Source organism: Marmota marmota, unplaced genomic scaffold, assembly GCF_001458135.2.
Source record: "Marmota marmota marmota unplaced genomic scaffold, marMar, whole genome shotgun sequence".
Classification (NCBI taxonomy): Eukaryota; Metazoa; Chordata; class Mammalia; order Rodentia; family Sciuridae; genus Marmota; species Marmota marmota.
The window spans coordinates 12,845,765-12,858,511 of NW_025999949.1; the positions used below are offsets into that span (position 1 = coordinate 12,845,765).

Here is a 12,747-nt window from a genome sequence, read left to right on the forward strand (position 1 = left end):
CAATGTAAAAAGCAAGATTACCCTTTCATGCTAGGGTACCTATTTTTTTGCATAACAGAATTATGAGTTTTGCAGACATTTAAATCAGTTTTATCAGTGTTTTTTAAAACAATTTTTTAAATTTGATTCTGATTTCAAAAATTACTTCTCCAAGAATTTGTGCTGTCTAGGTAAAATATTATTTGGATATAATACAACTAGAAAAATTAAACCTGATCAGGAAAGTTTTAAAAGGATACAATGCAAAGGCACACTTTTAGGTAATAAAACTTTCCCTACATCTTATAAAATCATAGTTTCCATTTTCTTAGCCCATTTTATTTCCTCTGTGTTCTGTGGATAAAGTTTACACTAAAACCTACCTTATTTTAAGCCTCTTTTTCTGCTGAAAATAGGAGTAAACCATACCCCATAAAACACTTTCTTTCTATTGTTTTTTTTTGTTGTTGTTGTAAATTCATTGATTATGTGATTTTCAGTGCTAAAACCAAACAGACCATGCTGGAAAATAAAACTGAGTTTTGAAAATTCTATAAATGTCAACTTAAAACCAATGAGTGGAATATTAAAAATAATAATTAAATACACAAATCTAGCGGCAGTTTTGTGCTGTTGTTGTTATTTATCTGAAAATAAGTTCCATGAAATTATATTGCATTTAATATATTGCTATTTAATGTTTGAGATAAATCTATTTTTCTTCAACTTTTATATTTAAGTGTAAAATGATTGCTACCTTATTTGCACTCAGAAAAAGTAAAAGATATTCAACTGAAAGATTCCATGAATCTAATAGGAAAGATCACAACATGAATCAAAGGGGATAGTCTTTTGAATTCCTGCTGTGCCATCTGCTTTACCTCATTGCAGAGAGGAATCAGAGCTATAAACTCATGTGGTTGAAAATTCCACAAGGAAAGGAGTCAATCTAGAGAAAAAGAAGCTTTGCAATAATATTTCTTTTCAATCAATATCCTCTGATTTCTGAAGTGCACAAAGACTTAAGAAATTAAAACTGGAACCTGGATAAAATATTTTTGCAAATGTAAAAGTGACACTGTTTTAATTTGGTCAGATTCAAATTACCATATTTGGATTGTTATTTTTAATAATATATATGAAAACAGATCTTTCTATAAATATATTTAAAGTTTTAAAATATAATATTTTATGACTTACTGACATAATGAAAAATGTTAATAAATCACAGAACTTTAAAGGTTATTTGCATTCATTTTCTATTCTATTAAAATGCTTTAGAAACAAATTATTGTAGGTTTTCTGAGGTGGATTTTGCCTAAAATTTTTATTTTAAGTTAATGTCCTAAGAATTTTTATTACAAGGTAGTTTTATAAAAGTCAAATTAGAATTCACATTAATCCGTTGCTGTTATTATAAAAATATGATCAAGCAGCTGCAGAGAAATTACTGATCTTCAAAATATAAATTAATTGCTAAAATATGTAGTCTAGTAAATGATGGTCTAATGTTGTTTTATTTACTAGTTATAAACTTCCTAAAGTCACCATATTAAATTTGTAAAGTGCTAAAGACCACAGACTACTAAAGAGGAAAGTGTTTTTTAAACAAAAACAAAAAAAAACTGATAAATGAACAAATATAACTATGGTAATATTCACTATTACCTGAACAATTGCTGATATACTACTGGAATGAAATAAATTATTAACATAAACAATCTTAGGATAAAGTACACTAAATCCACATAATAAAACTGAACAATGTAAAAGTTACTTTTTCATTTGTACTCTATTTTCATAATAATCTTGTTTCAATGATTTTTCTCAAAGTTAATACACAAAATATTATATTCTACTTATCCAAAATTGTACCTGTTAATAAAATTGGTAAATAAGATTCCTAGCAAGGTTCATTAAACTAACAATAATAAGCACATTGTGTATAGAAATGGATTCCAAGTGATGAAGAGCCTGTTACAATTGCAGACAATTATTTGTGGTCCAGTTTCTAGTAGCATCCCAAATCGTTTAAACACCATATTACATCAGAATATTATATCTGTTACATATTATCTTTTTTGAGTCATCTGATTCTTTAATCTAGATATTGTGCTGTAAAAATCAGCTAACTTTAATATTGCAATTTAGTTATGATCACATTATTTCCTCAGCAAGAGAATGACATTTGCCTATTCAAATTACCATCTATAAATGCTAAATTTATATTGATATCTTTTTTTTCCATCAGAAAATGCAGTTGTGCATACTAAAATAATTTTACACATCAAGAGAGGAAAAGGTAGTTATTAAATGTACCTTGATATGGAGCACTAAATCCACGATATCGGTGATTGCTGTCTGTAACGAAATGCAGTCTGAGCCAGTTTTTGTTGCTGATAATTGGTGGTGGTATATTCATTCCAGATAACCTGGATTATGAAAGACAAGAACATAAAAATTTAAAAAGCTTTTCAGCAGTAAAAAAATTTTCACTGAATTGGGACCAAAAAAGTATCAACCTGTACAAAAATTATGACTTTGTGTTGTCAACTTTTAAGAATAAGTGAAATTTATTTATGCATTGTAAAATTAATCATAGAATAGCACAGTTTCAAATTCAGTGTTCCAATTAGGTTTTGAATGTTAACAAAGTAAACTGTAAAATTTCAACCACATATGATTTTTTATTCACTCATATTTATTGCACCAATAATACATTTACTACACTGATAATAATAAATATAATTGGTGCTTAATTGATGGTGCTGGTCATTGTGTTCCTCATGAACATATTGATAAAATATAGTTACAAAACTGAAATTCTTCAAAGAAATTGATATCCCATATTGAGAGTGAGTTAGATATTTTTCATATAATCCATATATATACATATATAAGTATTTTATATTGGATTCAAATTTCATAATGGCTCTTTGTAGACAAGGATTACTTAAGTGAAATTTTATAGTATCATAAATTTTCACAGTTACCTAGCTTTCCTTATATTTTATACTACCATAATTTATTAGAACCCTACTCCAATGGATAGTCAGAAAACATTTGTCTGGAATATTTATTTAGTCTTGACATATTTTTTCACAAAGATGGCATTTAATAATCTCTTAAAACAAATTAAGTAAAATTATTGAATTTATGCTCTTTATATTAGTCATGATTAAAATAGGGAGTAATTTTTGCTTCTTAATCTTTTTAGGATTTCCAGCAAGGCAGTTTTTCTGATTTCATTCAATAAAGAAAAATCTCCCTCATATATTTCCTCTGTGTACCTAACCATTTAAATTCTATATGCATGATATAAATCATGGTAAAAGATTCTTAAAAACAAGACTATCATCTACTGCAGGGGACTTTTAGATCAAGGCTTCCTAGTAAAGTCTTTGTCTACACCATTCTTTTAAGCTCATACCTTTCTTTTTCAGAAGGGAAAATGGCTGATTTGTCAGTTTGTGATTGTGTCTGTGTGGTGGTTTGAAGGGGTTACAATTCTCCTCACAGTGCTTGGCAATCTGTTATGCTAGGGACCTGGTAGGAATAGGATGTAAAATCTGTAACTGCACATGTAATTAGAGATGATGGATATGTGTGTTGATGCAAAGACCCTTTTCCAACACCCATCAATCACCCTTAACCCTGAAAACTCACCTTTCCTAGGATGTTTACAAGCTAGCCACTATTTCTAGTGCATGCTCACTGAATATAAATTCACTTCTATTGCATCTTTGTGTCTGCTGTATACAGAATGTTTGATTCCAACCTATACAAGTTGGGGTCTATCAAGTACATTTCTCATTTCCATCCCTGGTTAGAAATTTTCTCTTTCCTACTAATTGTCTATTTTCTCTTGTTATTGGTTCAGCTGCCTGATTGTTTCCATGTCTGAATTTAGTAAATAAAGACATAAAATAGACATGTATACAATTTTAAGACTCAAGTTTTATATTTTATTCTATTACCTTACAAAAAAATCTAGGTTATATTTTCCTGGGTTTGTTGGTTTGCTTGGTTCAAGCAGCAATTTTGTGAAAAAATATTTGGATTCAATTCAAATATATTTTCTATAGAGTGGTATGGCTCAGACCAAATTTTGACTAACAATTTGGTTCAGATCAATTCCCTGATTAGATGAGCATGAATATCCAATTTATGTGTAAGTTATGGAAATATAAGTTATTTTGCTAGACGACACACATTTCTAAATGTAATGAGACTATAGTACATGGATGATGATAATACACTGAAGCACAGAGTTTGGAAATAGACCCTTTAAAAGATCCAATAGATGAAAATTAACATTAAGAAAAATGATAGGAGAAAGAAGATGAAATGAACAACTCCATAAAAAGGATAAACTTTCCAGCTTTTCCAAGGACACCTAAGATATTTTAACCAATGAAGTACACCAAAACAAGTGATAACTATTATACAACTAAAGTTTGTATCTTGAATTCACTTTTAGGAATCCAAATGGGAAAAACTCAAAAAAGTAGAGCTGTAGAAGCAAAAGGCAGAATGTGCATGACATGTAGAAATGGTGTCAGTTAAACAGAGGAGGAAATGAGAGAAAATAACTGTCCCTCTTGTATCCGTGGGTGATGGATTCCAAGAACTGCACTGAACAAATAAGGATACATACTTACAAACTCTACATAGATTTTTTTCTATAAAACATACTTATAAAGAAGACTATTTTATAAATTTTACTCTGTAAGAGACTAACAACAATAATGAATAATAAAATTCAACTATAAAAATACACTGTAAAAACAAAGTTTATATGAATGTTGCCTCTCAAAATTTCTATAACAATATATGTAAAAACAAATATTATATGAATGTGGTCTCTTTCCTTCTCAAAACTTCTTATTGTATTTTTAACCTTTTCACCTAAAGAAAACACTTTTCAGTGTCTCTTCAGCATATCTGAATTACCGAATTGCCAGCATTACTACTCTTTCACATTGAAACCATTATTAAGTAAAATACAATCACTTGATCACAACACTGCAATAGCATGAAAGCCTATATAATAGCCAAAAAGGCTACTAAGTAATTAAGAAGCAGGTAACATATACAGTGTGAATATACCAGGGAAAGAGATAAGTCACACCAGGGACAGACAGCATAGGATGGCATGAGATTTATCATGTTACTTAAATTGACACTCAATGTATAACTTATGAATTGTTTATTTTTGCAATTTTCCATGTAGAATTTTCAGACCACTGTTGACTAAGTGAAAATGCAGAAAGCAAAACAATACTTAAGGGAGGACTAATATATTTCTGACAGCCTTTGATGTCTCAATGTATGAAGCAAGACCTTAGATAGTCCAACAAACTGAACTACAGGTTATTTATGCCACAACATTCCCCTAAAATCTAAGGGGAAGTTTATAGCATTTTGGTTAATGGAACCAGGTGGGTTTTATGTCTTAATATTTCTCATTATTTAAACATATGGAACGATCTAGTAAATGAATCTACATATCTCTGTTTCTTATTTCTTATGTTATCAGAACAACTTTAAAATGAAATGTAAAGTGAGGGATAAAAAATGTATACCATCTGACAGATTCCAAGATGGTGGGCCAGAGGGAGGCAGCATTCTGTGACACTCCATGATCCAGATCTCACCTAGTTGGAATAATGCATCTCAGAGAGTATAATAGGACCCAAATACAGCTGATTTCTGCAGAAATCACCAGCGCTGTGACCCCAGAGCAGGGCTCAGAGCCTCAGCGTTCGAGTAGGACTCAGGACTCCTGCCTCCCTAAACCCAAAGCCCACAGTTCTAACCCACACACAGCTCACAACCAGCTTAGCAGAATCACCTATCAGCACCTCTGTAGACTTCAGACTGCACTCTGCTCCCACGCAAGTCACTCAGCTACTACTTACCCACAGCACAATGCCATCACCTGGCTCCCCCAACGTCACCAGACATCCTGGCACTAGAAGCAGATGGACTCCATCTTGGATAACATTTCTTGCCATATTTAGTGGGGTCAGCTCTCAGATCGGATCTTCATCTGACAGAAAAGATATGGATCTGGCCAGGTACCAGCTAGCCAACTCCCCCCAACCTCTCTCCAGCAGTGATAACTCGACACACTGACCACACAACACAGAAATAGCTCTCAGTTGGGCAGGTGTGCAGTGCCACCAGGGCGTCGGCCCACCTGGTGTGAGCCTTGGTGTAAGGCGTCCTGCAGTTGGGAACTGCTAAGTGAGAGGGAGAAGGGACTAAAGTTTGGAACCTAACAGAGAGACCAGGAACTAGGAAATCTCCAGGCAAGAGAGAGAGAGTGCTCAAGTCAGACGAGCAGTCCCAAAAAGAGACCCATGAAATGTAGTCTCTCTGCAAGGACTGACAGGTGGCACTCCCTGCTTCCAGACACCCTATACCAGAACCAGTCTTCCAACCCTGGTTACTTCCACCATCCTGAGCGCAGAGACACCAGCTTAAAACAGATGACCCCACCTATTGGATGAGAAGAAAAACAGAAAAGATATGGATCTCTAAAACTAGCAACAACCCTGGTTTCTTCTTTCAAGTAATTTTTTTTTCTCTCTTCCAACCCTCTATCCTCCAATCCTCACATCCCCTATGTGAAACCAAGAACTTTGCAACAAATAGGATTTTGAGGACTGAGTCATCCCAATAATAAAATCTAGAGGTATTATATACATCCTTTTTTGTTCTCTTTTTTCTTTCATTTTTCTTTCCCCCTCAAAATTTTATTATTTTAACATCCTGTATTTTTCTAAATGCATATGTGTGTTTGTTTTATGTACTCTTCTGTCTTCCCCCATACTTGTCTACCCTAAATTACTTCCTGTCTATTCTCTTGCTACTAACCTTCTTTATTAGACTTCTCTTTCAGATTTCCTAAGATATATTAACTCTATATCCTCACATCCTTCCTCCTCAGCATATTGTTCTATGCCCCACCCCCAGTTCATTGTCCACCATCAGAAACTGTAAAAAATTTTACAAAACTACTGATTATAATTTAGTTAATAATGAAATCCAACATTTCTGTACATTGAAATTAAACTGTAAATGCCTTAATGACAAAAAATTGTTCAGAGGTGATATATTGTTGATATTGGGATCTGTTAACATTGTCCTTCCCCACAAAAAGGGATCCTGGAACCCTACAAGAGCACTACAAATCTATAGGGTAAAAACAATAACACCCCAGACCTACAAGCAACATGAAAAGGCAAGGGAAGAAATTACACCAAACAAATCAAGACACCACATCATTAGAATAATTGGCAGCCACAGCAGAAAAAAAATGGCAGAGAAAGAGTTCAGGATATACATGGTTAAAATGTTCTGCGAACTCTAGGAAGATATAAGAGAGCAAATACAAGCAGTGAAAGATCACTTCAACAAGGAGCTACATAAACAAATCCAGGAAGCAAAAGATCACTTCAAATAGGGAGATAGAGGTTCTAAAACAACAACAACAACAACAAAAAACCAGAAATCCTTGAAATGTAAGAAACAATAAACCAAATTAAAAGCTCAAATGAAAGCGTCACCAACAGAGTAGACCACTTGGAAAACAGGACACCAGACAATGAAGATAAAATATATAATCTTTAAAAAAATATAGACCACACAGTGATAATGGTAAGAAACCATGAAAAGAACATTTAAGAAATATAGGACATCATAAAAAAACCAAATTTAAGAGTATTGGGATAGAGGAAGACTTAGAGGTCTAAACCAAAGGAATGAACATTATATTCAATGAAATAATATCAGAAAATTTTCCAAACATGAAGAATAAATTGAAAATCCAAATTCAAGAAGTCTAAAGGACACCAAATGCACAAAATCACAACAGATCCACAACAAGGCACATTATAATAAAAATGCCCAATATACAGAATAAGGAGAGACTATTAAAAGCCACAAGAGAAGGGAATCAGATTACATATAGGGGAAAACCAGTAAGGATAACTGCAGATTTTTCAACACAGACCCTGAAAACTAGAAGATCCTGGAACAACATATATAAAGCTCTGAAAGAAAATGGGTGTCAACCAAGAATCTTGTATCCAGCAAAATTAAGCTTAGATTTGAAGATGAAATACAAATACTCCATGATAAACAAAAGTTAGAAGTATGTATAGCTAGAAAACTGGCACTACAAAACATCCTTGGCAAAATATTCCATGAAGAGTAAATAAAAAACAACAATTAAAATCAGCAGAGGAAGGTAGTACCCTAAAGGAAAAACTAATCAAAGAAGAAAATCAAGTCAAGTTAAATAAGAAAAATAAAAAAAAAAATATGGCTGCGAACACAAACCATGTCTCAATAATAACCCTGAATATTAATGACTTAAACTCACCATTAAAAGACACAGGCTAGCAGATTGGACTTAAAAAAAAAAAAGACCCAACAATATGCTGCCTACAGGGACTCATCTGATATGAAAAGACATACACAGACTGAGGGTAAAAGGTTGGGAAAAATCAGACCACTCACATGGACTGCGTAAGCAAGCAGGGATTTCCATCCTCATACCAAAAAAAGTAGACTTCAAGTCAAAGTTAATCAAAAGTGAAAAAGATGGACATTACATACTGCTCAATGGAACCATACACCAATAAGACATAAAAATCATAAATATATATGCCCCAAACAATGGTGCAGCTATGTTCATCAAACAAATTCTTCTCAAGTTCAAGAGTCAAATTGATCACAACACAATAATTTTGAGTGACATTAACACACTTCTCTCACCACTGGATAGATCTTCCAAACAAAAGTTGAATAAAGAAATTACAGAAGTCAATAATATAATCAATAACTTAGACTTAACTGACATACATAGAATATTTCAACCTGCAACAAGTGGATACACTTTCTTCTCAGCACATGTCATCCTTCTCTAAAACAGACCATATAATATGCCAAAAAGCAACTCTTAGCAAATAAAAAAAGTAGAGATACTACCATGAATTTTAGCAGATCATAATGAAATGAAATTGGAAATCAGTGACAGACAGAATAAAAAATAAAAATTTCTCCAACACCTGGAGACTAAACAATATTCTAATTAATGAACAATGGGTTGCAGAAGACATCAAGGAGGAGATTAAAAATTTTTAGAGGTAAATGAGAACATAGACACAACATATTGAAATCTCTGGGATACTATGAAAGCAGTACTAAGAGGAAAATTCATTGCATTGAGTTCATTACTTAAAAGAAGAAAAAGTCAACAAATAAATGACCTCACACTACATCTCTAAGCCCTAGAAAAAGAAGAACAAATCAGCAGCAAAATCAGTAGAAGGCAAGAAATAATTAAAATTTGAGCAAAAATTAATAAAATTTAAATTTAAAAAATTCAAAAAAATTTACAAAACAAAAAGTTGGTTCTTTGAAAAAATAAATAAAATTGCCAGCCCTTAGTTACTCTAATGAAGAGGAGAGAGAAAACTCAAATTACCAGCATACATAATGGAAAAGGTAATATCATAATAGACAGAAATACAGAGGATAATTAGAAATTATTTTGAAACCTTATACTCCTATAAAATAGAAGACATTGAAGACATTGACAAATTTCCTAAGTCATATGATTTGCCCAGATTGAATCAGGAAGATACAATTAAACAAACCACTGAAATGGAAGACACCATCAGAAGCTTACCAACCAAGAAAAGCACAGGACCAGATGGATACACACCTGAGTTCTACAAGACCTTTAAAGAAGAGGTAATACCAATACTCTCCAATTTATTTCAGGAAATAGAAAACAAGGCAGCACTACCAAACTCATTCTATGAGGCCAATATCACCCTGATCCCAAAACCAGGCAAAGACACATAACAGAAAGAAAACTTTACACCAATATCTTTAATGAACATAGATGCAAAACTTCTCAATAAAATTCTGGCAAATCAAATACAAAAACATATCAAAAAGATTGTCCACCGTGATCAAGTGGGATTCATCCCAGGGATGCAACATATGGAAATCGATAAACGTAATTCATCACATCAACAGACTCAAAGATAAGAATCATATGCACATCTCAATAGATGCACAAAAAGCATTTGACAAAATACAGCACCTTTACATGTTCAAAACACTAGAAAAACTAGGGATATCAAGAACATACCTCAACATCATAAAGGATATCTATGCTAAGCCTCAGGCCAGCATCATTCTAAATGGAGAAAAATTAAAGGCATTCCCTCTAAAAACTGGAACAAGACAGGGATGCCATCTTTCACCACTTTTATTTACCATGGTTCTTGAAACACTGGCCAGAGCAATTAGACAGACAAAAGAAATTAAAGGGATATGTATAGGAAAAGAAGAACTTAAATTAGCACTATTTGCTGGTGATATGATTCTATACCTAGAAGACCCAAAATGCTCCACCAGAAAATGTCTAGAACTAGTAAATGAATTCAGCAAAGTAGCAGGATATAAAATCAACACACATAAATCAAAGGCACTTCTGTATATCAATGACAAATCCTCTTAGAAGGAAATGAGAAAAACTACCCCATTTACAATTGCCTCCAAAAAATAATACTTAGGAATCAACTTAACGAAAGAGATGAAAGATCTATATATGATGAAAACTACAGAACCCTAAAGAAAGAAATCAAAGAAGGCCTTAGAAGTGGAAAGATCTACCTTACTCTTGGATAGGCAGGATTAATATTATCAAAATGACCATACTACCAAAAGTACAATATAGATTTAATACAATTCCCATCAAAATCCCAATGGCATTCCTCATAGAAACAGAAAAAGCAATCATGAAATTCATCTGAAAAAATAAGAGACCCAGAATAACTAAAGCAATCCTTAGCAGGAAGAGTGCAGCAGGTGGCATCACTATACCAGAACTTAAACTATACTACAGAGCAATAGTAACAAAAACAGCATGGTATTGGCACAAAAACAGACTGGTAGACCAATGGTACAGAATAGAGGACATAGAAACTAACACAAAATTACAATTATCTTATATTAGACAAAGGGGCCAAAAACATGCATTGGAAAAAGGATAGCATCTTCAACAAATGGTGCTGGGAAAACTAGAAATCTATATGCAACAAAATGAAATTAAACCCCTATATCTCACCAAATACACAACTCAAAGTGGATCAAGAACCTAGGAATTAAACCAGAGAATCTGCATTTAATAAAAGAACAACTAGGCCCTAATCTTCATCATGTGGGATTAATAAGAGCTCTACAGCACAAGAATTAAAGCCAAGAATAAATAAATGGGATGGACTCAAACTAAAAAGTTTCTTCTCAGCAAAAGAAATAATCTGTGAGGTGAATAAAGAGCCTACATCCTGGGAGCAAATTTTTATCCCTCACACATCAGATAGAGCACTAATCTCTAGGATAAAGAACTCAAAAAGCTAAGCACCAATAAAACAAGTAACCTAATCAATAAATGGGCCCAGGACCTGAACAGACACTTCTCAGAAGAGGATATACAATCAATCAACAAATATATATATAAAAGTTCATCATCTCTAACAAATAGAGAAATGTAAATCAAAACTATTCTTAAGATTCCATCTCACTCCAGTCAGAATGGTAGTTATTATGAAGGCAAACAACAATAAGTGTTGGCAAGGATATGAGGAAAAAGGTACACTCATACATTGCTGGTGGGACTGCAAATTGGTGAAGCCAATATGGAAAGCAGTATGGAGATTCCTTGGAAATCTGGGAATGGAACCACCATTTGACCCAGCTATCCCTCTCCTCAGCCTATACCCAAAGGATTTAAAATCCGTATACTACAGGGACACAACCACATCAATGTTTATAGCAGCACAATTCACAATAGCTAAACTGTGGAGCCAAACTAGATGCTCTTCAGTAGATGAATGGATAAGAAAAATGTGACATATACACACAATAGAATTTTACTCAGCATTAAAAGATAATAAAATCATGGCATTTGCATGTAAATGGATGGCTTTGGAGAAGATAATGCTAAGTGAAATTGGCCAACCACCTCCCCCGCCAAAAAAAAAAAAATGCCAAATGTTTTCTCTGATATAAGGAAGCTGATTCATAGGGGGGTAGGAAAGGGGAGCATGGGAGGATTAGAGGAACTCTAGATAGGGGCGGGGATGGGAGGGAAAGGGAGGGGACAGCGGGTTAGAAAGGATGGTAGAATGCAATAGACATCATTATCCAAAATACATGTATGAAGACAGAAATTGGCATCAATATACTTTATATACAACCAGAGATATGAAAAATTGTGCTGTATATGTGTAATAGGAATTGTAATGCATTCTGCTGTCATTTATTTTTTAAATCAATTTAAATATACACATATATATCTATATATGCCATCTAGAAATATCTTATTAAACGAGTTTATATAGACAATTAATTTCTTAAATACTAAGAGAGATATTCCTTAAATATAACTCATTATTATTCCTATGCTAATCATTAGAGTCATTTCAGAGTAAGCAAATGTAGGTTCATTCTGATATAAAGGCAATGAGATTCCAATATAAAGCCAATGGAGAGAATATTTAGGTATTTAACAGGTATTTCCTAGACATTTATTCTCAATATAGTAAGTACTAACAAAGACAAATTCCATGGTATTACAAAGTGAAAATTAAAAATTTAAATAAAAAATGAATAGAAAATTTTCAGATGGTAGCCAATGATATACACAAAATAAATTAAAAGAAGGGATATGATAAAGAA

At 32.9% G+C, this 12,747-nt stretch overlaps 1 protein-coding gene across 6 annotated transcripts in view; it reads right to left on the bottom strand.

Annotated features, from left to right (window-relative positions):
- Csmd3 (CUB and Sushi multiple domains 3) overlaps positions 1 to 12,747 on the bottom strand; it is a 1,105,037-nt gene that overhangs the window by 758,531 nt on the left and 333,759 nt on the right. For all 6 annotated transcript variants that reach the window (XM_048802035.1, XM_048802036.1, XM_048802034.1 and 3 more), the window contains one exon: positions 2,299 to 2,411. In XM_048802035.1, coding sequence (XP_048657992.1) covers positions 2,299 to 2,411 — 113 coding nt within the window. The remainder of the gene's footprint in view (positions 1 to 2,298; positions 2,412 to 12,747) is intronic.